This window comes from Leuresthes tenuis, unplaced genomic scaffold, assembly GCF_036924035.1.
Source record: "Leuresthes tenuis unplaced genomic scaffold, fLeuTen1.0.hap1 SCAF_18, whole genome shotgun sequence".
In the NCBI taxonomy this organism is placed as follows: Eukaryota; Metazoa; Chordata; class Actinopteri; order Atheriniformes; family Atherinopsidae; genus Leuresthes; species Leuresthes tenuis.
In genome coordinates this window covers 31,365,132-31,391,560 of record NW_027325372.1, presented here as the reverse complement: position 1 = coordinate 31,391,560, position 26,429 = coordinate 31,365,132, and the positions used below count along the sequence as shown (strand labels likewise).

At 41.3% G+C, this 26,429-nt stretch overlaps 1 protein-coding gene across 1 annotated transcript in view; it reads left to right on the top strand.

The window, feature by feature from the left end:
• Positions 1 to 952: 952 nt before the first annotated feature.
• Positions 953 to 26,429, top strand: part of glcci1a (glucocorticoid induced 1a) — a 33,009-nt gene continuing 7,532 nt past the window's right edge. The window contains 8 exon segments of the mRNA XM_072370119.1: positions 953 to 998; positions 3,077 to 3,148; positions 3,151 to 3,197; positions 13,175 to 13,264; positions 17,697 to 17,762; positions 17,764 to 17,856; positions 18,526 to 18,675; positions 18,760 to 18,970. Coding sequence (XP_072226220.1) covers positions 953 to 998; positions 3,077 to 3,148; positions 3,151 to 3,197; positions 13,175 to 13,264; positions 17,697 to 17,762; positions 17,764 to 17,856; positions 18,526 to 18,675; positions 18,760 to 18,970 — 775 coding nt within the window.

The window sequence follows — 26,429 nt, the reverse complement described above, 5'->3', positions numbered from 1 at the left end:
GACCAGAGCATCACTGAGCTCCAAAACAGGTACAATCTGGCAGTGTCAGATGGACCGAAACATAATGCCCCAGAGGTGTTCAGTTGGATTTAGTCCACTAGAATTTATACCACTGACTGGCGGCCTGTCAGTGGTATAAATTCCTTCATCCTCCAGGGACTGCCTGCACACTCTCACCACTTGAGGCCAGCCATTGTGCACCAGGAGGAACACAGGACCAGCATAGAGTCTGACAGTGGGTCCATGGATTTCTTCTTGATACCTAATTTCAGTCAAGATGCCATTGTCTAGCCTGTAGAGTATGTGTGTCCCTCCATGGACATTCCTTCTCAGACTATCACAGACCCATCATCAAACCGATCATGCTGAATGATGTCACATGCAGCATAACGTTTTCTATGGCTCCAGCTGTATCTCAGGAGGAAGAATAGTGGCCTACCAATCGCAAGTTGTTTGACTCCCGACTTCCCTGAGCTACATGTGACACTGAACCAACACATTCATGGGTGTATGAATGTGTGTGAATGCATAAAAGAAATAACGTCTTAGGACTAAGACGTGCTGCATGAGTGTGTGAGTGAATGGGTGAATGTGGCATGTCGTGTTAAAGTGCTTTGAATGGTCAACTAGACTAGAAAAGCACTACACACGTACAGTCCATTTACCATTCTTCAGACCCTTTCACATCTGTCACATGGGTGAACCTGCTCTCATCTGTGAAAAGCACAGGGCACCAATGGTGGACCTGCCAATTCTGCTGTTCTATGGCAAATGTCACTGGAGCTCCACGGTGCCGGGCAGTGAGCACAGGGCCTACTAGAGGAGGACTCAAGGAGTCTGTTTCTAATATTTTTTGTCAGAATCATTCCCACCAGTGACCTGTTGGATTTTGTAGTTTTCCCAGCAGTGCTCATCCTGCTACTCCTTGCACAAAGGAGCAGATACCGGTACTATGGATTTATTAAGGACCTTCTGTGGCCCTGTCCAGCTCTCCAAAGGTAACTGCTTGTCTCCTGGAATCTCCTCCATGCTTTTGAAACTGTGCTGGGAAACACAGCAAACACTCTGGCAATGACAGGTGTTGATATGCCATCCTGGAGGAGTTGGATAACCTGTGCAACCTCTCCAGGTCCAGGTATCACCTCATGCTACCAGTAATGAAACGGACCCTAGCCAAATGCAAAACTTGTGAAAAACAGTCAGAAAAGATTGTTCAAAGCCACTGATTAACAACCCCCTCGGCTACTTATCTGACCAGAGCAATATCCTAGAAGTTTAATTGACTTGATGCTATAATCTGATCGCAAAGTGTTCCTTTAAATTTTTTAGCAGTGGATTTACAAGTCATATCTTTAATGGGGTTGATGTAGAGCCATATGGAATTATTGTAACAGCTACTGAGTCAAAAACCCAAGGTGCAGCTTTTCAAATAACTTTTAAATCTCTATAACTCAGATAAAACATGCAAAGTTGGTGTCAAATTTGAAACTTGCAGGAGTCTTTTTAACTGAAGTTAGTAAGTGTGTTGTTCTACAAAGGAAAAGCCAAAAACTTACTGTAAGTGTGGCTCTGTCTAGTGGCTCCGGCACACTAAACTATAGATCCTGAGCATGTAGCTGACGTGTGCTTCAATGAAAACTCCACAGTCCGTGTTCTTCTTTCAAGGGTTTACTGAAGAACCATTCTTTGCGTTACAAAAACTGTGCAATACTACAACAAAATAATATTCTTGTGCAAGCAAGGTCAAAACTAGTGTGCTCTCACGGTTCCATAGCTTCACTAAACAAAATACACGTACTACATCACGTTATCTGTATTAACTAATGAGAGGACGGCAGTTATTAACAATAATAAGCAAGCACTCCACAAAATGATACAGAACTGCAACTGTTACTCAAAAATACAATTAGGTCAAATATTACAAAATCTAAATTATTAATCATCTTGTTCGTATGTACAAATGGCTCGAATACTTATGTTTGATTTTACATGTGCTGCCAGACCTGACAACACCAATTATGAGCAGGAAATGTAAAAGAGAGATCATTCATCTACCTTTCAAGCTTCTTCATTTCATTGTCAAAGGACCAAGTGTCAACTGAAAAATCCCTCAAAACTGATCACACAGGACAGCTTTCCAAAGACTGCATTTCTTTATCATCCAATGAAACAGTTAGGCTTACAGTTTGTCTTGCATGAGCATGTCTTCAGCAGTTTTGCACTCCACACTTATAATACAGTTTGATTTGGGCAAATGAATTGAAGTTCTTGTTGTGTCCCAAAGCACATACAGGAAACAGCATTTCTTTACATGTCCTTAAACAAGTACTAATGTGTTTACTACGCAACGATATCCACAAGTCTTAAAGACTCATCTTAAATGAGAAATCTACTTTAATTCAACAAATGTTTAAGACGATTCCTTTGAAAATCCATACTGTTGAACAGCTGAAAAGATCTTGTGCTTGTCATCTTGGTGAATCATCAAAGTAACACCACCCATAAAGTTGTTGCAATCAAACAGATTTTACTTTTGACAAAGAGGAGCAATGTGATGGACAAGTGCTCACAGAGAAAGAAGCTAAGGTTTGTTCAAAATGTTAGATTGAAAAATATACCAAGGGTTTGGGAAAAAGTATTGATCAGGTGTATGTGTATTAGGAGGGGAAGAACCGATTGTAAAGTCTCTGTGTGTGGGAGAGAGTGGCAGGGGGCTGAACAGAAGAGCTACATGCAGCTCTGCAATAGTAGATCTGTGTTGGAATGGTATTTACTAAAAATATGTCAGTGGGTTGCTAAATATATTGACTTTAAATATATAGTGACTTTAAATATTTCTGAGCAGCTCACCAAAGTGTTAACATTTTGTGGAAAGGTTTTAGATTGAATTTTGTCGGTGGCAGTCCTGGTTTTGATATCAGTACTAACTGATACTCTTTCTGGTACTGTTATCTATAATTTTGAGTTCCAGTTTACAGTGAAAAACTGTACTAAGTTTAAAATTATTTACGTTTATCTGAACTTTTTCTTTTACATTGAGCTAAAGCTGCTCTCTTTCTTCTTTGTATCTGTGCAGCTGAAAAGACAATTGGTGCAGAGCTTGGGTCTTCTTCTTTTGGTACTATCAGTGGGCCCTACCTCACAGGGCAGTGACCCATGTGCCTCACACATCTTGTATGAAAGATAAATCCACAAAGGTGAGCACAGCCAACACAGAACTTTTTGCCTTTATGTGTAATGCAACATCCAGCAGACTGTACACATTTGAGTCATGTGACTTGAATTAAAAATTTAAAAAAATATTAAATGGCTGGTAACAACCCAACCCTCCTCAACTGTATTGGAAATTAATAATCTTTTACTTAATTTGTATATCAGCTGTTATTTTCAGTGAATTTATTTAACAATGGTACATTATAACCAAAAACCATGTAGTGCTTAAAATTACAGCGTAAAACTATCATGGTTAACTCTCAATAATAAATAAAAACTTAAACTAATGGAATTTTGTGGGCGTAAGAAACAGAAGAATTGCAAAAATTGTAAAATTTTAAATGTATACTTGGAAAAAAGAATTTGTGGAAAAGTTATACTGGTTGCTAGTTCAATAGTAAACTGTAATGCCAGTGTACGTGATTATAGATACAGTTTATGGTGTTAAGATTAGAGGAGAAAGTGGACCCAAAAGCAGGGTGGAGAAGAGAGAGAGACGAAGCCAGCAGATGGTCATAGAGCTTATAATTAAACTGAACTGAGTACAACTGAGGGAAAAAGTAAAACAAAGTACATCCATAGGAGGTAACGCAGGCTAAGAGAAAAGAAACCAACATGACAATGATTTGTCAAAAAAAAACAGTAGTAGACAGTATTTACAGAGGGAGTAATGATGGGATTGAAAACAGGTGAGAGTAATCAGTAATAGGTACCAGGTGTAACACTGGAAAGTACCAGACATAACAAAACCCTATGGATATGGTTTATGTCTATGCAGAGGACGTAACCATGTGTGTCTGATAGCCATGGCAGAACAGACACAGGTGTTACCCTATCACTGTTGCTAGATGCAGGAAAGTTTACCAGGTCTCGTTGAGGCTTGGGCTAGGTGATACGAAGACAAATTTCTATCCTGGTATTTTATAGGTTGAATGGCAATATATGACATATACAGTTTTTTTGTAGCTATGTTCAATACCACATAAGGCCTTTAAATCAATGTATTGTAAATTCCGAACTATAAGCCGCTACTTTTTTCCCAGGCTTTGAGCACCGCGGCTTATAATACAATGCGGCTAATATTTCTTTTTTCTTTTTTTTCATGATGCCAAAAACACACTCGGAACATTAGACCAATAAAATTAACAAATAGTTCACAGCGGTCCAATGAAATTGTACGATAAATCAAACACACTTACACTACTGAATTATTGAAATATTGTAAATATTGTACTCACCCCCAACATGGAAAACAAACGAAGAAATGCATATGCAGCTTTTAAATAAAGGCGATCAATCTGAGATGAGATTGTGAGAGCGACAACGAAGAGACTGAAGTGAGTGACAAAGTTCTGAGGCTGTTCAATTCGGACACTGAAGAAAGATGACTTTGATGGTTTTAGTGCACAGGTGAAGAAGGCGATCAATGACTTTTCCTGGTAGGCTACCGTCTTTTTTTTTACCAGCCGTGTTACTGTTCGGAAAAAAAGCATTTACGCCACGTATTTGTGCGTTAGCGATAGGTATTCAAGTTAAAACCATCGGTGTAGCAGGCACTGTTCGAAAAAAAAGCCTTTACTTCACGTATTTGTGCGTTAGCGATAGGTATTCAAGTTAAAACCATCGGTGTTACAGGCACTGTTCGAAAAAAAAAGCCTTCACGTATTTGTGCGTTAGCGATAGGTATTCAAGTTAAAACCATCGGTGTGACAGGCACTGTTCGGAAATAAAGCATTTACGCCACGTAATTGTGCGTTACCGATAGATATTTAAGTTAAAACCATCGGTGTTACAGGCACTGTTCGAAAAAAAAAGCCTTCACGTATTTGTGCGTTAGCGATAGGTATTCAAGTTAAAACCATCGGTGTGACAGGCACTGTTCGGAAAAAAAGCATTTACGCCACGTAATTGTGCGTTACCCATAGATATTTAAGTTAAAACCATCGGTGTTACAGGCACTTTTCGAAAAAAAAGCCTTTACTTCACGTATTTGTGCATTAGCGATAGGTATTCAAGTTAAAACCATCGGTGTTACAGGCACTTTTCGAAAAAAAAGCCTTTACTTCACGTATTTGTGCATTAGCGATAGGTATTCAAGTTAAAACCATCGGTGTTACAGGCACTTTTCGAAAAAAAAGCCTTTACTTCACGTATTTGTGCATTAGCGATAGGTATTCAAGTTAAAACCATCGGTGTTACAGGCACTGTTCGTAAAAAAAAAAAGAAAAAAAAGAGCATTTACGCCACGTAATTGTGCGTTAACGATAGAAATTTAAGTTAAAACCATCGGTGTTACAGGCACTGTTCTGGAAAAAAAGCATTTACGTGTCATGATCTGACCTGGTTTGGAGGTGTGTTGTGAGTTTCAGGCTGGGTGAGCAGGTTTCCTTGGTTACCTGGGCGGAGTCTGGCGGCTGCCTGCTGACACACCTGTGACGCATCTACCAACATCAAGAGCCCTTCTTAAGGAGCAGCAGGAGCACCAGTCTTTGCCAGATCGTTTTGTCATCTCTGTGCCCCAGCTCTGCCTCGTCCTCCTGAGTCTTACAGATTTCCTGGTTCTCTTCGCATTCTTCGTGTCTCTCGGCATTCTGGACCTGTCTCACCTCCTGCCTGCTCACCCACTGCCACTCTGGATTACACCCTCCAGCCAGTCAGTCGTTACCTCTCCCTCCTGCCGCCGCTTCCTCAGATCAGAGTAAGGCAATCTCACCATACTGTTCGGGACTGTCTTCCACTTGGACTTTGTCTACTCACTAACCTGTCATCACTCAGTGCTCCAGCTGCCCCGGGCCATTGTGATCCCTGTTTCCTCCAGCATTTCCCAGGACCTCCTTGTGACACCTGCCTTCTCCAGCGTTTCCCCAGGACACAAATCCAGCACCTTTTCTAGCCTCCCTTTGTACATCATATTAAGGATTTACGCCACGTAATTGTGCGTTACCGATAGGTATTTAAGTTAAAACCATCTGTGTTACAGGCACTGTTCGGGAAAAAAAGCATTTACACCACGTATTTGTGCGTTACCGATAGGTATTTAAGTTAAAACCATCAGTGTTAAAGGCACTGTTGGAGAAAAAAACATTTATGCCACGTATTTGTGCATTAGCGACAGGTATTTAAGTTAAAACCATCGGTGTTACAGGCACTGTTTGTAAAAAAAAAAGGATTTACGCCACGTATTTGATTCTCTTGAGTGTGGTGTAGGCACTGCCAGAAGACAATGCTTTGACGACCGCAGTGACTGAGTCATGACATAAGTCTTTGCGAGAGCATTCAAGTAAATGGGAGCCGCTCCATTAAGCACTTTGTAGGCTTACATCAGTGGTAGCCAGTGGAGTTCAATGAACAGAGAGGTGACGTGTGGTCTTATAGGCTGATTTAAGACCAGACGTGCCGCCGCGTTCTGGACCAGAGGTTTCACAGCACAGGCTGGGAGACCAGTTAGGAGAGCGTTGCCATAGTCAAGGCGGGAGATGACTGTAGACTATTTCAGGAGCTGGGTGGTGTGTTGGGTTAAGTACGGCCTGATTTTGAATACCAATGCAAACGGAGGCAACATGATCTTTAAAGGTCAATTGGTCATCAATCATGACACCCATGTATCTAGCTACCTTTGACGGATCAAGAGATAGGGATGGTTGGTTTGGCTGGGAAGACAAGCAGTTCAGTTTTAAAGAGTTTTAGTAGGAGGTGATGGGCCTTCATCGATGTTGATATGTCAGAGAGACAGTCTGAGATTCGTGCTGAGACCTTGTGGTCATCAGGTGGGAAAGACAGATAGAGCTGGGTATCATCAGCATACCAGTGGTATGAGAGGCCATGTGATCGGATGATCTCTCCCAGTGAGGTGGTGTATATGGCAAAGAGAAGAGATCCCAGTACTGAACCTTTGGGGACCCCTGTAGCGAGGTGGTGCGCTGCAGAAGTGTGACCAAGCCACGAATGACTGACCAGTGAGGTATGATTCAAACCAGGAGTGTGCCCTCCCTGTAATGCCCATGCTAGAGAGTATGGACAAAAGGATACTGTGGTTGACTGTGTCAAATGCAGCAGATAAGTCGAGCAGGATAAGTACTGAGGACTTATCTTTTACTTACCTTTTGACTTACCTTTTACTTACCTTTTGACTTACCAAAGCATTTTATTAATTCTATCTTGCACTTACAGAAGGGTTTTATTGTCTTGCTTTGTTTTACGTGTCTTTGGCCGTTTTTATCTTTTTATCTTTTCATCCTTTTATTCTGTAATTTATTTTCCTGCTATGTAAAGCACATTGAGTTACACTTGTGTATGAAATGCGCTATACCAATAAAATAGCCTTGCCTTGCTTTACCGGGCGTCTTGAGTGGCCGAGGCGGCCAGCTGCCATTCATTTTCAATGTAAACTGGCGTTGATGAGCAGCCGGCGTTGTGAGCAGCGCGTTGTGAGCTTCATGAGCTTCTTGAGCGTCGTGAGCTTCAAAAGTTGAGAGAGGCTCAACTTTATACAAATGAGCAGTGACGTGACACAGCCGATCTGGATTCCGAAGGCGGGAAAAGGCGGAAAAGGGCAGAGCGAGAGGAAAACCATGAAGGGGAAACTTATTATTGCAGGAACCGATGTATAAATGGATTATTATAATGCCTGCTATTTGAAAGCCCCGCCCATTCGGCCGCTTTGGCTTCTTTGGCCGTTTTGGCAGCAGAGGTGGTTGTGAGCACCCTGAGCGACCGCGGCCGCTCAAGACGCTTTTGGTGTGAGCGCCTGGTTAGCTGTCACTCTGGCTTCTTTTAAGGCTTCTGTCACAGGCAACAGAACCGTTTCAGTGGAGTGGCCACTTTTAAACCCAGATTGGTTTGGGTTAGGGGTGCAACGGTACAGGTAACCCACGCCTTGAGCAAATATCTGCAACCTCATTGCAGGCAGCCCAACTATTGGGGATTAGCGAGGCGTTATCAACTTTGAGCTCTCACTCAAACTCTGAAAAAAGGAAAAGAATCACCAAATCTACGGCAGCTTTCAGAGTAAATTTGTATTTATTTGTAGAGAACGCCAGGTTCCACCAGCTGTTGAAGTTCTTAGAAGCACAGTGTGAGCAGCCTATTTCCTACTGAAGCAGATCTATGTGCATTCTTCAGTCAAATTACAATCCACATAAAGGAATTAATGAGTGAGCTAGTTTGGGCGAGTTGTCTGTTTTTTTTTTCCTGGATTTTTAAAAAAACTAAACAACATGGGAATTCAGACTAATCTGACCTTTTGTATGTATTAATCAATATGTAGTTATGTGTGTCATGTAGTAATTTAAAGATGCAAGACATTAAGATTAAAAGTAATACTTTATCATTCCCAATGTGAAATTAAATGTTTGCACCATAGATCAGAAAAGATAAGCAGAAAAAGTAAGAAAAAAATAAACATAAAAACCAATAAAGTGTGTAGAATATGTATTTAATTTCAAATGAGTCCCATCTCCGTTTACATCTGAATGGTAATTGTGTCACGAGGCAAGCAAAGATTCACAGCTCTACTGGGAATTCTCGACCAGTCAATGATGTTCTGTGCTGCAAGCAGGGAGTGGGGACTTATTTTCAGCCCTGGAGTTCCATGCCTCAGACTGGCCCACTTTAGATCATGACCTATTATTAAAGTCATGTAAATATTACCTTACATTTGATATGGAAAACACATTTTGACTTAACTAAGTAAGATATTTTCAATAGCAAAATATGCAGGTTTATTTCATATTACTTTCATCCTTTTCCCTTTCAATTGTGGGCTTTGTGTATTTACTATCTTACTTTTAATGATAAAAATGTAACGGCTGACTTTATCATTTGAGCATATAAAGTGGTTATATTGGAACTAATGATTGCTTGTTCACACACTCCTTTACAACAGCTCACCTGTTCCTTCCATACTGACAGAAGCAGTCCCCTCATCGCTCCTGGCTCTGCTTCTGACACTAAATCACATTTTAAAAATGCTCATAACTCTCAGCGCAAATCTCCTCTTTTTACAAAGCCTTCTGATCAATTCAGGTCAGTTTCAGTAATGTTGTGCTGAATCATCTATCATCTCAGGGCACTTTTCATATAGAGCAGGTCTACACCTACTTTTCATTATATTAATTCTAATAATATTCACTCAATAAGTAATCCTACCTGTCCACTCTGGACTTATAGCTGGTGCTTGGTGCTGTATCTTCTGACTCTGAGGGGTGACAAGACAAAGTTTCCCAGTTATGTGGCGTCGCATCATACTATCATCTGAATTATAGAACGTTACGTTATATGCCACAATGCCACACAATTAATAATTTAATTAACTTGAATGGTGGTTTGCAGGCAGAGTTCAATTGCCTTACCCGTTTCATCATCCTCATTTGACGTTACAAACCGCAAGCATGTCTTTGTGAAAAAGTTGCCAATTTTTGTATATTTAGCTGCGTCTGTTTCCAGAGCTTTCCTCTTTTTAATTCTGGCCTTCTCCGCGCCACCCTTGCTCTTTCTACTTTCCATCTTGCATCTGCAGAAAAACAAACAAAAAAACGAGCCAGTGGAGCCGTAGGCGACAGAGGGACAGCGGTAGCAGCTCGTAATCAACCCACTGCCATGACTGAACACAGGCCCTTACGGCCCTAACATCAGACCGGACCACCAGGAATTGTACTGATCCTCACATTTAGCCACTCTGGGCCTGGCTCCAAGCCCCAGATGAAGGTTCTGGGTAATATAAAAAATCCTAACTCCCTACCAGTGCCATTTTTCAGGGTAAAATATCTCCAGCAGAACTTTAGATTAGCTCTTAGTTCCTGCAAAGGAAATGGAGGGGTACCAAGGAATTAAACCCCTAATAGACCTAAATGCTCCTGTGGTCAAAATGCATTTTTGGAATACTTAGATGTACCGCATTTTGATCTCAGCAAACTTTACCAGGAAATATTGTCAAAATACAATCTTGGAAATACTGTCAGTGAAAAAATTAGAGTGGAGTTGCATTAAACGAAGACTGACTGGTGGTTACAACCATTGAAGAACTTGACGTTCTCCATATGTCCAGCCAAGCAAATATTTTAGCATGCTGTCAAATGTTGTTGCACAGTTATCTCAGAGGAAAGGATGAGAAAAGTGGTTGCTTTTAAGGTTTGTGTTTGACTTACACAGGACTTTTTTCTTGAGACTGAAGAGTTGTGTTACACTTTTTGCAGCCCAAGCCTAAATGAACGTTTTGAGCCAAGAGTATTCATGTTTGTACATTCCACATTTACTAACTTAGTGTTGTTATGGCGAAATGTATTGCTTGGCTCTCCTGAATGAGTCTTGAAGCCCCAAATTCACTTCATACCGTGGTTGTATCTGTGTTGGGTCTAGCTAAGATATTAGTATCATTGTATTCCTGTAGCCGTTTTAGAAATGTGTCATCCTTGACCTTAATTTATACCCACACATTCCTGCTTTGGAATTCTTTCATGTTGTTCAGCCTCAGATGTGCCTGCTCATACTCATACATCCTGTTTCTTCCACCTTGTGTGACATTTACCACCTATACATCTGTGTGGAGCCACAGAAGCTAAATTACCTCTTTAGATAATAGTTGATTATTAACACTTGAAGTGTCAGAAAAGGTATGATTATGAGTATTGACTGGCTTGGTTCTTTTGCTGGACAGATATTGGTGTACAGGAATGTGTTTCTCTGCTAAGGGCTGGCCGGTTAATGCTTGCATGGTGGTATCTCTGCGTTTCTCTCAGCCCCTGCAGAAGGGAATTTTTTTCAACACAAACAGATAGACGTGCAGGGTTAACAAAAGGCTAAAAGCATGTGGGCTTCAGAGCAAGCAAAAGCACCAACGGCAGCACCAACACAACCAGGGGAGGCCAACAGCTCAGATTGTTCCACATATTTCTGATATTGCTTACAAGTGACGGCAAAACTCAAAAACATGTTGTAGATGTACATTTTCAAGGCCCCAATACAGAGGGCCTTCACATGTAGTTTAAACACTGTTTAGTTTAATGGTCCATTTAAAAGAAAAAATGTACTATCCCATATTTATTCAATTAATTGTTTTTCTGTATCAATTTACATGTGAATAAATCCAAATGATTTGTTTTTCCAAATTATTTTGATATATTTTGCTTGATGTGTCTAAACCTTTATGTTAAGCAGTCACATCTGACCAGAGCAGCCAACCCGACAGCTTTTTTAATCATGACTGTACAGCTACCAACAACTTTATCCAAGACACGAAACATTTGGTGCATTTACTATTTGTGTTGAGCATTTATTTGTCTTTTCAAAGATACAGTCCAATTCAAGCCAGTTCATTGTAATATAATCATTTCCCATGTCATCTTAATTCAAATCCAAAGCAGTCTAATTCATGCCAACTCAAAAAGGTTTGCCTTGCTAAAGAAACCAACAGATTGCATCGAAATAGACATATTACATGGTGCATTTCACCATGATGCTCAAATGCTAATTTCATTATAGAATACTGGATATGTGTGGTAATCACGTAATGATGATTCTCATCTGAATTTTAGGTGTTCCACAAGTTTCTGACTGAAAAGTTAGTTTCCACTGGGAACAACAAAAACAAGACGAATGGAAGTATGAAACGTTGGACAATGTATCCCCTTCTTTTTGAATGTCTGCACCTCAGAAACTGGGGACGATAGTAGTTTGTACAGCTACTTGTGGCACATTTTTAGTCTCTGCAGTGGTCGAAGAATATCATTTCTGCATCATCATTACAATCAAACAAGTCATGAAACAACTTTTATTGACTATAATCATAGCCTTTAGCACCAGCTGACAGAAACTGAAATTCTGCTTTCTACAACTGCCACATACAATCATCTGACAGCTGTGTAAACATCAGGGGAAGATTTAGGGAAAGAACAAAACAAAAACCAAATAATCTTATCAGGGTGCAAAATAATTTTCATCACTTGTCAGCCATTCCACAAAAAAAGAAAATTTTCCCTCAAATGTGTGTTGAAAAAAAACAATTTCCTTGAAAGTAAACTAGAAATATTAAATTACTGACTATTTCTAGAAAAGAATCCTAAAAAAAATAGAAAGTAATCTGCTCTTTCCATCCTCTCAAATGCAAGCATATGTTCACTTGGAGATTTCTGTGTGGAGAAGAGATGCTCAGCCCAACAGGTGCTCCATATGGACATCATTAGAAGCCAAATCACCACCCGGAAACATGGCAGTCACACCTTTCTGACATCATGTCATATTACAATAACAAATCATGTTAGCATGCCAAGTGTGCTGTTGTGTGAAACATCACCAGTGTACGGAGGCAGAGAAAGCTGGAAATTCTCTGGTTAACGCTCGTTGACACTGATTCACCATCACCACTGTATGGTAAGATGTGAAGCCTGAACAGAGAGAGACTTACCTGTTGTTGGATAAAAGAGAGCAGTATTTAATGTGCAGTTCAGAATTCAGATCTGCCTTTGCCTCATTTTGGTATTCCAGCATTTTTGTTGAACATGTTCACCTATTATTTGGATGACAGGGCATACGATGTGGTCTCGCAAACAAAATCGCTTATCTAATTGTTTGGTACATTCAGTATGTTAGGCTTAGACTTTTATTTTTCTACAATACTTTTTTCTTGTAATTATGAAGCAAGTGCAATATTTGAAAACAGCTGTGATCAGTGAGGAGTTTCCTGTGTGGTAAGAGGTACCTTGTAACTTATTTGCTGGCATCTCTCTATGATCTCATCCCATCTTTCACTGAGGACTGTGTGGACTGTGTCCAATGCTGGCTCTTTCTACAAGTAATTTGGATTGCATTGCTAAAATGCTCCCATTTTAATTATCAATTCTTTGCTTGATTACCCATAAAATTTTAGTGAAGTGGTGTTATCTTTTGGGAACTGTAGAGTGGCCACATTTAAAAACTTAAATGCTCAGGTGCTGATAATATTGTATTTCTGTAGTGTTCTTTCCAGACACCTAGATGTTGGAGTGACAAAACTGCAGAGAAGAGGAGCACACACCAGCGCTCTGCATCTTGGGGCAGCACTGACCAGCTCAAAGAGGTATGACACTACCCTGACCATAATCATATTTACGCCACACGCTTTTTTGATCCACAGAACTGTAAAACTGCCGTTTTGATTGTGAACATCAATTGCCCAAAACATTTTCCACTTTTAAATAATGTGAATGATCAAAAACTCATTGACATGGGTTCCCTAAAGAAGAAGCAATAAGTATCAAGAGTTCATATAGTACACAACAGAAGTTAGTGTAGCCTGATTAAAAATGTTGCACTTCTTGATAAAGCTGGGTATCGTTCACATTTTTAACAACAGACATACCAGTGCCTGGTATTCGGTATCGCTACCAGCCGGACCTTCTTACTGTACACCACTCTCTTCATACTGTAAAAACAATGTAACTTAAGTTAGAAGTAATAATAGACGTAATAGTAATGGTAAAACAACTGTACTTATATAGTGCTTTTCTCATTTAATTAACCACTCATACAGCACTCAGTCTATACAGTGTTTAAAGGTCTGCAGTGCTTTTTTCTCTATCACACACATTCACACACCGACAGACATATTAGAGCTAATAGAGGATTCAGTGTCTTGCCTAAGGGCTTAAGGGAAGCCGGGAATAAAACCACCAAGAGTATATTTTATTTAGCAATCATAAATGGGAAATGACTTTCGTTAACTTTTCCAGTACTGAAATTTCAGAGCTCATCATTACTTCAATCTTAAACCTCATTCCCTGTGTGACACAGTGGGAGCCTTTCCCCATAGGGATTGCAATGAAAACCCAAATCACGTTAGATCAATAAGTTTTGGGGACTGGATAGTGTAGTGGTAAGATTGATGCCCTTCATGTGGGTGACTAGAGTTCAAATCCTGACTCCCTACATTAAAGGTGCTACCTCCAGTAGGACTCCTTAGACAAGACCCTCCTTATGCTACCTGCCTACCTGGGATATGAGTGTGAGTTGCTTTGGATAAAAGCGTCTGTCAAAAAAACCCAAAAGATTTTTATGTAGTAGCACACAATTGTAAAGCAAGGACGGTTGATTTACATTTTTCTGGTTCTGTAACCTCATGTTTGAGAGCTGGGGCAAATTTGTGTTTATGGTACTGATGTTGTAAGCAACAAACAAATCCACTGAAACTGCGCTCCATCTAGCATTATCAGCCTCACTCAGCTCCGCCCTGCTGATACTCAGTAGCAGCAAGGAGGTGGTAGATAACACTATCTTACTCCTAACTACCCATTTCCTCTCCCTGCAATGGCTGTAGCCACTGCAATTTATAGTGAGCTGAGTCCCAGCTGGCTCCTCCGCAGTAAAGGGAACAATACAGGCCGGCCAGATGACAACTCAGCCCAAGTGTGCATAGTACATGATTGAGTTACATGGCTGCAGAGGAGGAGCAGAGCTAACAAGAGATGGCAATAGACAAGCTACAAGGAGGGGAAGGACAGAGCACAAAGCTCAGTGGTACAGCAGCATAGAGAGCTATTTATTTGCATCACGAGTAATTGTGAAGCCTGTAGGATAAGACAGAAAGTCTATCAGTCAAACTTTATTTTGGCAGGTATGTAACCATTTTAGCTGAGAAAAAAGTTTTACAGTACATTTGTGAAGTTTTTTAACAGTATCAACAGGCCTACTTAAATAACAATTTGAACAATTTAGATGTCCTCCCACTCAAATAGATAGACTGAAAGCCCTGCGCCTACAGACTGTAGACTTTCACTAATAAGCCAGTAAGGACCTCATTTCGAGTTAACTAACAGTTGAAAGAAAACATGAGTCAGAAAACATTTTCATTATTAACAAAGCAAAAATGAGCTTTTAACAGAGAAGGTAAAGTAACCATTTGCCACATTCTCGATTTCAGTTTGCCTTTTTTTTTTCTCTTCAAACTGTTTGTTGTATCTGGAGCAGAACATTTTGAACATGGCAGATTGAGAATTTCCAGATGAATGCAGCTATAGTAATGTAGTTGTTGTCATGATTGATCATTTATCTGCATCCTGTGTTTGTTTGTGGGATGCAGTTGCAAGATGGCCAACCTGGCAGTAACTGTTTGACTGATGAAAGAGTAGTATTTATTCCCTCTATTGCACACACACTCACACACAGATGAACTATATGAGTTCAGTGTCTTCCCCAAGGACACTTCAACAAAGTCTGAGTGGGAAAAAAAAAGACTATACTGTTTACCTGGTTCAGTGGACCCAGTGTAGAGATCATATAACAGTGCTTTGACACAAAGCTTTTATTAATACCTTTTCCATTAGTTCTGTTTCTACAGGAAACGGGGTCAGTGTGAGGCCTGTGTGAGAGGACATGTCTGGACATGTTCTGGTGTACAGTTTGGTTCTTGTCATTTTAAACAGTTGCACAATTATATTAAACAGCTCCTCGTGAAGCACATCATAAAGAGTAAACTACAAGTCCTGCTTTTACTGACAGGGCAGGGGAAGGTTAGTTCAGTCCTGCCAGCTTCAATGGAAACGCTGACATCTGGTGGACTCCACTGGCCCAGCAGAATGCGTCTCCATTATGTAACTGCACCTCCTTTTAGTGTTAATGGAGTGAGAAAGGAAACACGAAGCAAAAAGTGGAACAGACATTGTAATGGCATGGTATTTGTCCTAACCGTGTCTTCGCATAGATGCCAACAAAGTAGACACGGGGACATGCCCAACAGTACCTTAACTGGTATCATGGCTCTCGGACCATCTTGAAGTGTTTTGGTTAACTGGATTAGACCAAGTCATAGTCTGCTATTCTCTCTCCTCTACTATCCAGTGTTGATTACTGGGTAAGTGAGGTCAACCTAATTAAACTTGTCAGCACATTGAAGAAACTATGTTTGGGAACGTTTACTTTTTGTCAGATCCTGACCTAGAATCTAAACGATTCAGATTACAAGATTGTACAATGCATTGGGCCACATAGAAAAAACTGCTCAGGAGTGACTCAAGAAACAGGGCAAAGAGGACCAAAAACAAAAACAAAAAAACTTGAGAGTGTATCTTAACATTTTAGATTAGATTAGATCAACTTTATTGATCCCACAGTCACGAAATTCAGTTGTTAAGGCAGCTCACAGGAAAGAAAGTAGAAAGTAGTGCAAAGATAGTAGAATAAATATGAGATATATATCTATATATATATAGATATATATAAATTAGAATGAGATTTCAAAGTATAGAAATACAAGAAAAGCAAACGCTGAGAAGTGAAAAATGCAAAATAAAAAAAATACTGTGCAAATAACATTTTGGGAAATGACCAGAGTGCAATTAAACTGTTGAGCTGTACAGTCATGGCGGTGGAAATGAAAGATCTACCGTAGTGTTGTTTCCTGCACTTAGGGTGAAACAGTCTGAAGGAGCTGCTCAGAGCCTCCACAGGCTGATGCAGAAGGTGAGAGGTATTGTCAATAAAGGACGTCAGTGTGGCTAACATCCTCCTCTCACACACCTCCCCCACAGTGTCCAGCAAGCAGCCCAGGACAGAGCTGGCCTTTCTGACCAGCTTGTTCAGTCTTTTTCTGTCCCAGTCCATGCAGCCCGCTCCCCAACAGACCACAGCATGGTGGATAACTGAGGCTATCACAGGCTCATAGAAAGTCCTGAGCAGAGGTGTGCACACTCCAAAGGACCTCAGCCTCCTCAGAAGTACAAGAACTTAGGTCTTTCTTGTACACTGCATCTGTGTTGTTGGACCAGTCCAGTTACAGCCCAGGTACTTAAAAACGTCCACCGTTTCAATGTCCGAGCCCTGGATGTTCACTGGTAAATGAGATACTTTTTTCCGAAAGTCAATCACCATCTCCTTCGTTTAACTGGTGTTTAAGCACAGGCAGTTGCGCTCACACCAGTCCACAAAGTACAGGATGACCTGTACTCCAGCTCATTTCCCTCAGACACACAGCCAACAATGGCTGAGTCATCAGAGAAGTCTGAAGTACAGAGGGTGAAGAGGAATGGTGAGAGTACCGACACACAGCTATTGTGGCCTATTGGTGAGGTAGTCGATCGTCCATGATACCAATTGTCCATCCACACCTGCCCCCTCCAGCTTCCCCTGCAGTAGGGATGGCTGACTGGTGGTTGAAAGCACTTGAAAAGTTAAAAAAACATGACTCACAGCGCTTATGGCGGTGTCCAGGTGAGTCAGCGCCCAGTGCAGCAGGTAGATCACTGCGTCATCCACTCCGATGTTTGGCCTGTAGGCGAACTGCAGCGGGTCCATCGCTGTGCCTACCACGGGGCGAAGATAGGTGAGGACGAGTCTCTCTAGGGTCTTCATAAGGTGGGAGGTCACGGTGACGGGTCTGTAGTGGTTCAGCTCCTTAGCTTGTGTTGTTTGGGAAGATGGTGTGAAGATGAGGGGACAGGGGTTGTGGCGATTTTGCTCCTGAATGTAAAACTTTTGTTTTTGTGTTGTCTTCTCCTCTTCTCCTTTTTTGAACTGAGCAGATTGTGAGACTCCAGCAGCAGATCCAGCACAGCAAACTAGAAAGACGCCACAGTAAAAACAAGGACTGATCCCCCCCCCCTTCAGTGTAACAACATCACTCATACAGCTTTGACTAGCACCACCAACGACACCTACACAGCAGCCAGCCGCATTCAGGTATCTTTATTGACACCATGAAACTTAATTTCTGTTTTGAAAATATGTTACCTATATAGAATAAGAAGCTATGTATGAATGGTAAACAGACTGTATTTATTTAGAGCTTTTCTAGTCTAGTTGGTCACTCAAACCACATTCACTCATTCCCACACACAGCACTTCTTAGTTTATACAGCATTACAGGCTGTGCAGTGTGTTTACAGACATTCACACACACTGATGAATGCATCAGAGGCAACGTGAGGTTCACTGTCTTGCCTAAGGACTCTTTGACATGTGGTCCAGGGCTCAAACCATTGACCGTTCAATTGGCACAAGACTGATCATTGTCCTGAGCTATACTAGGAGTGTTTGTGTAAAAGAAAAACACCTTGATGTGGTAGCAAGGTGCATACATTTGTGAACCTACTTTGCTAATAAATGTGTCAGGAGCTATTTGGGGCTTAGTATCTTGCCCAAAGACACTTTTTTATGTGAAGTGGGGAAGCTGAGGACTGTGCCATCGATCTGTGAGAAGGTCAGTGGTACAATCTTATTTAGCAAGTGGGAGTGCTTCATTACTGCTTCAGAAGCGACACTAATGTGAAGATGGATCACTCTGAATTTAAGAACTTTTATATGCATAAAAAAGGCTTTTCTTCTCCGCCTGTGTGTGTTGTACAGTAGTTTTCCATGTCGAGGTCGGCCCAGATGCCGCTGTCCAACATCACAGTGCCAAAGCCCTCTATCTCCAGGGTGCCCAGCAGCATGGAGGGCATCAACCATGAGCTAGAGAGAGTCTTCATCAAAGACAACGGAGAGAAGGAGGAGCTCAAGGCAAGGCTTTCCTCTGCCTCACTTTTCAACCCTGAGAATTACTTGAATTCTGTCTGTTGATTTATTTTCCTCTGGGCTTTGTAGTCCCTGGAGGTTCCTGATGGGCGACGGGCACCATTCCCTCCCCAGCAGCGTAGCAGCAGTTCCCGCAGTGTGGACACCCAGACTCCCTCAGCCCCTGGCCGATCTAGTAGCTGTTCCAGTCTGTCACCATGTCCCTCACCAGTCTGCCCACCAGGATCACATGATGGCAGCCCTTACTCCACAGAGGATCTGCTGTATGACCGGGATAAAGGTAAGAGATGTCAAAGTCTTGTCGAAGCCTTAATATGTGGGGCAGCTTCTATGGTTCTGAATCACATTGATCTGGTGGACTGCCAAAAAGTAAAAGAAAAACTTACTGAGGAATTTGATAATTCTAATGTAGCACAAATGGAACTGGCATATATGCCGATCATCCATGACATGACCAACTGCCTAATATTAAGTAGGTCCTGCACACAACACCGAAAGAACTCTCACTAGTCGTAGCTGGAACAAAAATCATGTAAGGGTTTCTTGGAGTATCTGGTGCAGTGACTTTAGCAATAGATCATTTGAGACTGGTGAGTTGGGCTTGCTTCCACAGAGGCCATCAGAACTATCAGATTGGTATCACCCGCTGTCTGAAACTGTGATTATAGTGGAGTGATGTTACCATTAATTTCTGCAGAAATATTTAGGTTGGTGGCAAGTGTCAATGTCACGCCCATGTGAGTGCCAGGATGCAGGTTTTGTTAGCAGAACTTTGCATTGTAAGAATTTCAAGAGTGTTTACACCTTTACTCTCTGTGGATGTAGTCTTATGGCTGATTAGAGTATTATATCATTGTGAGACCTGACATTCTCACACTTGTACCAAATGATTATCATTCTGGCACTGAAAACGAACCCAAAGATCCGTCACATTTCATTCTCATCAAAACCTGTGTTTTTTAAGTGTTTCAGACTAACGCATTGTTGGTTTGGTCTTATCACAAAAACTAGCAAGAAAACCATGTATTCATGGTTGCTATGTGCCGGCCTGAGTAGCTCTGAGGGGTTTTTTCTGCTGTTTTTTGGCAGTTTCACTGGGGTTTTTTTGGGTTTTTTTTTTTTTGTTTTTTTTTTGCTGTTTTGGTAGTTATCTGCCTTTTTTCTGTAGATTTTTTTGTGTGTTTTTGTACAGTGTGTACTGCCTGGGGTAAAACAGTGTACACAAGAGAGTAACTGTTGGCTCTGTCAAAGACTGGACATGGAGAAAAACATCCAATTCCGACCGAGCTGAGGAAGTTGTACCGTGGATGCAGAGAAAGGGCTAAGTGGAGATACAAGCCTTTTCTGCCCTCTGTGCTTACGGGGAAAGTTAACTGGTTGCCAAACAAGTGTGATGAGCTGCAGGTGGTTGTGCAGGACCAATGGCTGTACAGGGAGAGCAGTTAGATCTGTCTCTCTGGGTCCTGCCTGACAAACAACACACCGGACACCGGCTTGGTTAACCCCCAGAATGTGACTGTTAATGAGAGGATACGCTGTCCAGATATTGAACTGCTGTTTCTGTGCTTTCCATGCGCCAAGAGAATTTCCATACATTGTTGCTGTTGTTGCTTATATCTAACCGAGGGCAGCACCCACGACAGCATGTGACATTATCCATGACGCTTTTGCTAGGATACAGACCCAGCACCTTAAAGCCTTCATTGCAGTTACAGGGTATTTCAGTCACGTCTCTCTGTCTTCCTGTCTGACTGGCTTTGCACAGTATGTGGACTGATATAGGACACTGGGTCTGTTCTATGCCAATGTGAAGGAGGCTTACAGAGTAGTGTCTCTTCCACCACTGGGCAGATCTGACCACAGCATAGTCTATCTCCAGCCCACATACAGACCTTGTGTACAGAGGCTTCCTGTTACCACTGGGTCTTTCAGGAAGTGGCCACCAGAGGCAAGGGATGCACTGAAAGACTGCTTTCATCACATAGACTGGGGTGAACTGCTGGATCGACATGATCGACACTCTCACCATCCTGTGCTATAAAATCTGGCAGAGTGGTGAGTGGCCCACATCATGGACCCAGTCATTCATCGTCACACTTCCGGAAAAAAAAGGCAATCCAAAATGTGCCAAAACCACCGTACCATCAGTCTTATCAGCCATCCCAGAAAAGTCCTTCTGAAAGTAATACTGAACAGGTTAAAACCTCAAGCTGAACCGATCATAGCTGAAGAACAGGCCGGATTTGGGGCAGGGCGGAGTACCACAGAACAGATTTTCAACTTAAGAATTATCTGTGAGAGATACCTGCAGCATCAACAACACCTTTACCACGTGTTTGTAGACTTCAAGAAAGCCTTCGACCGGGTATGGGATGCTGCACTGTGAGCAACTATGTGGAAGTACAACATCAGCCCTAACCTTGTCAGAGTGATTCAACACCTGTTCAAACCCACTTGTGCACTTCTCTACAACGGAGCTATCGGAGACTGGTTCAGGACAACAATTGGAGTAGGCCAAAGAGGGCTTCTCTCCCCTGTTCTCTTTAACATCTTTCTGGAGCATATCATGACGGATGCCCTGGCACACCATGAAGGAACCGTCAGTATAGGAGGCATACCAATTACAAACCTCCTTTTTGCGGATTCAATTCAATTCAGTTTTATTTATATAGCGCCAAATTACAACAATTATCATCTCAAGGCACTTAAATAATATAGTCCAATTCAAGCCAATTAGAATTCAATTCATTGTAATCATAATCCAATGAAATCCAGTTAATTAATTTAGAAATAATCCAATTCATTCATGTAGAGCCAATTCAAAAACAATATCCAAGCTAAGGAAACCAACAGATTGCACCAAAACTTGTCTTCAGTCCAATCTCCCGTCCTGAGCATGCCTGAGGCGACTGTGGAAAGGAACGACTCCCTTTTAACAGGAAGAAACCTCTGGCACCATTCAAAGGATACTTGTTGGAACAGGGAAACACAAGTTAATAACCACAATAATGTCACATGTACATAATATAATTTGAGAAATTAAACAGGGGGAAAAAGAGAGCAAAGTGAGGAGGTGTGACAGATGAGGTCCCCCAGCAGTCTAAGCCTATAGAAGCTTAACTATGGGATGTTTCAGGATTACCTGAGCCATCCCTAACTATAAGCTTTATCAAAAAGGAAAGTTTTAAGCCTAATCTTAAAAGTGTGTCTGCTTCCCGGACATTTACTGGCAGCTTATTTCACAAGAGAGGGGCCTGATAACTGAAGGCTCTGCCTCCCATTTTAAAACAAGTAAACCTGCAGTTTGGTCTCGGTGTACTCTTAGGAAAATATCTTACAATGAGATATTTAAGATATGATGGAGTTTGGTCATTAAGAGATTTATATGTGAGGAGAAGAATCTTAAATTCTATTCTGAATTTAACAGGAAGCCAATGAAGAGAAGCTAAAACTGGAGAAACATGATCTCTCCTGTTAGTTCTTATCAGAACTCTGGCTGCAGCATTTTGGATCAGCTGGAGGCTTTTCAGAGAATATGTGGGACAGCCCAATAATAAAGAATTTCAGTAGTCCAATCTTGAAGTAACAAATGCATGAACTAGTTTCTCTGCATCACCCTGAGACAGGATGTTCCTGATTTTAGCAATATTACGAAGGTGAAAGAAGGCAGTCCTAGAAACCAGTTTTATATGTGCGTCAAATTATAAATTCTGGTAAAAATTAACTCCAAGGTTCCTCACTGTAGAACTAGAAGCCAAGGAAATACCATCTAGAGTAACTATATAACTAGACAATTTCTCCCTGAAGCGCTCAGGTCCAAAGAGAACAACTTCAGTTTTGTCTGAATTTAGAAGCAGACAGTTCAGACAGACAGATAAGTACAGCTGAGTATCATCAGCATAACAATGGAAATTTATGCCATGCTGTCTAATAATGTTACCTAATGGAAGCATGTATAAAGTAAAAAGAATAGGTGCAAGCACAGAACCCTGAGGAACTCCATGACTTACTTTGGTGTGTGAGGAAGATTCTTCATTTACAAGAACAACTGGAATCTATCAGATAAATATGACTTAAACTAGCCTAATGCAGTTCCTTTAATCCCAATAACATGTTCATGTCTCTGTAACAGAATGTTTTGATCGATCGTATCAAATGCAGCACTGAGATCCAACAGGACAAGCACAGAAACAAGTCTGCTATCAGAGGCTAAGAGGAGATCATTGGTAACTTTCACCAGTGCTGTTTCTGTGCTATGATGCACTCTGAATCCTGATTGAAACTCTTCAAACAGATTTTTTCTGTATAAATGATCACAAAGTTGAGCTGCAACTATTTCTTCAAGAACTTTAGACAAAAAAGGGAGATTGGATATAGGTCGATAATTAGCCAACATTTCTGAATCAAGAGTAGGTTTTTTAAGTAAAGGTTTAATTACAGCAACCTTAAAAGTCTGAGGTACATGTCCTGTCAACAAAGACAGATTGATCAAATCCAATATGGAAGTATTGATTAAGGGTCAACCACCTCCTTGAACAGTCTGGTTGGGATTGGGTCTAAAATACAAGTTGATGGTTTAGAAGAGACTATTGTTGTTCTTAGCTCAGAGAGATCAACTGGGCAGAAGCCGTCTAAATACAAATCAGGTTCTAAAGATACTTCTAAAGCTGCTGCACTTGATGATACATCAGTGATGATAGTGGGAAGGATTCCATCAATCTTCTCTCTGATAGAAACAATTTTATTGATGAAGAATCTCATGAAATCATCACTGCTGAGAGTTAAAGGAATACATGGCTCAACAGAGCTCGGACTCTTTGTCAGCCTGGCAACAGTGCTGAAAAGAAACCTTGGATTATTCTTATTCTCTTCTATCAATGATGAATAATAAGCAGTTCTAGCTTTACAAATACGTTTGCTTTCTTATACGTTATTAAACTATCTTTCCAGACTAATTGAGAGTCTTCTAAATTAGAGGAACGCCACTGTCTCTCCAGCTTTCTTGCAGTCTGCTTTAACGCACGCAGCTGTGGATTATACCAAGGAGCCAACCTCTTCTGACTGATTACCTTCCTTTTCAGAGGGGCAACATTGTCCAGTGTTGTACGCATTGAAGCTGTAGTGCTGTCAACAAGAGAGTCAAGTTCTACTGGAGTAAAATTTAGGTAGCCGTCCTCTGTCATATCTGCACATGGCAGTGAAGAAAAGGATGATGAAATCAACTCTTTAAAACTGGTTACAGAATTCTCTGACAGACACCTTCTATATGTAAAATTCTTCTCAGAAGCCATATAGTCAAGTCATGTAAATTCAAAAGTTATTAAAAAATGGTCAGACAAGACAGGATTATGAGGGAACACTGTTAACTGTTCACTCTCAATGCCATAAGTCAGCACAAGGTCAAGGGTATGATTAAGGCAGTGAGTAGGTCTGTGAACACTTTGAGAAAATCCAATAGAGTCTAATATAGAATTAAAGTTAATATCTAGGGTGTCATTTTCAACATCTACATGAATATTAAAGTCACCCACTACAATGACTTTATCTGTACTCAGCACTAACTGTGATAAAAACTAAAAATTAAGACAGAAACTCAGAATAAGGGCCAGGTGGACGATACACAACAACAAACACAAGAGGTTTTTGTGATTTCCGCTTTGGGTGGGAAAAACTGAGAATCAGAGATTCAAAAGAGCTAAAACTAATCTTGGGTCTAGGACTGATTAGTAACCCTGATCTGAAGATAGCTGCCATTCCTCTTCTTCTGCCTGTGGTTCTAGGAACATGAACATTTAAATAGTCAGAGGGAGTTGATTCATTAATGCTAACATGATCCTCCTGCTGCAGCCAGGTTTCTGTAAGACAAAATATATCAATATGATGATCACAGATCAAATCATTCACTAACAGAGACTTTGGAAGGAGAAATCTACTATTCAGCAAACCACATTTAATAGTTTGATGTTTTTGGTCAGTTAAAGTTTTTGTTTAAAATTTTTTTTGCACAAGAGGATTTGCTCCTTTTGTGTTTTTTGATTGGGGGGGAAGCATCAGGTGGGAAGCCACAGAGAAGTGTGTAAGACTACAACTCTGCATCCTGGTCTCAACCCTGGGTTGTAATGTTTTTGGATGACTAATAAATTCGTCCATATTTCTAGAAATGAGAGCCGCTCCTTCCAAAGTGGGATGGATGCCGTCTCTCCTCATCAGACCAGGTTTTCTCTAGAAAGATTGCCAATTATCTATGTAGCCCACGTTGTTTGCAGGACACCATCGAGACAACCAGCAATTGAATGAGGACATGCGGCTAAACATGTCATCACTGGTCAGATTTGGCAGGAGTCCACAGAAAACTACAGAGTCCGACATTGTTTTGGCAAAGTTACACACTGATGCAACATTAATTTTAGTGACCTCCGACTGGCGTAACCGGGTGTCATTACCGCCAATGTGAATAACTATTTTACTGTATTTATGCTTATCCTTAGCCAGCAGTTTTAAATAGGATTCTATGTCGCCCGCTCTGGCCCCTGGAATACATTTGACTATGGTCGCTGGTGTTGCTAATGCCACGTTTCTGACTATAGAGCTGCCAATTACCAGGGTTTTGTCCTCAGCGGGTGTGTCGCTGAGTGGGGAAAACCTGTTTGAAACGTGGACAGGTTGATGGTGAACCACGGGCTTGACTTTAGGACTATGACTCCTCTTCCTGACAGTCACCCAGCCACACTGAGGTCCCGGCTGCTCGGGATCTGCTTGGGGACGACTAATAGAGTTAGGTACACTAGTTGGCTCCGCACTGGCTAAAGGCACCTGGGTCGCTATCGGGTGGTTTTCAACAGTGCAGAGCCGAGCTTCCAATTCAGATATCCTCGCCTCCAAAACTACAAAAAGACTACATTTGTTACATGTACCATCATCACTAAAGGAGGCAGAGGAGTAACTAAACATCTGACACACGGAGCAGGTGAAAGCAGGGGATGGAGGAAGAGAACTGGTAGCCATGCTAAGCTGCAGAAGCCCACACACCGCTAAAAAGTGAAACATAAAGACTAAAGATCTGTCAGAGTAAGTGTTAGAATATAACAAGTATGCGATAGAGTTTACTATGCAACATGTGTAAATTTTAGGGAGAAATAAGGTGATTATTGGTAGTTCAAGAGGAACAAGAACTGTCACAGTATACACAGAAGGCAACAGGAAGTAATGCAATACGTCTTACCGCAAAGCAAAGTCGCAAGAACACACCTGGATGGCATTGACGGGCTAGCTGGAGAAGAAAGCGAACTTGCCAGCCTAGTTGAAAGGCTTGACATCACTTCCTGAGTCTACGGAATGGAAATCCATGCAGAGAAAACCAAAATCATGACCAACAACAACAGGGGCATCCTCTCAGATATCAAGGTCAACGGACAGGTACTGGATACAGTGTCCAGATTCAAATATCTAGGATCAATCATGTCCGATAAAGGATCCAAGCAGGAAGTCCTTGCCAGAATTGCTCAAACAACTGCCGCTCTGGCAAAACTCAAGCCCATATGGGAAGACAAAAACATCAGTCTGTAATCAAAGGTGAGACTGCTGCAGTCACTTGTCATCTCAATATTTCTATATGCTTGTGAAACTTGGACCCTTACAGCTGAGCTACAGGAAAGAATACAGAGCATGGATATGAGACACTACAGAAGACTCATGGGTATCTCCTACACCCAACATGTCACAAACACGGAAGTCCGGTA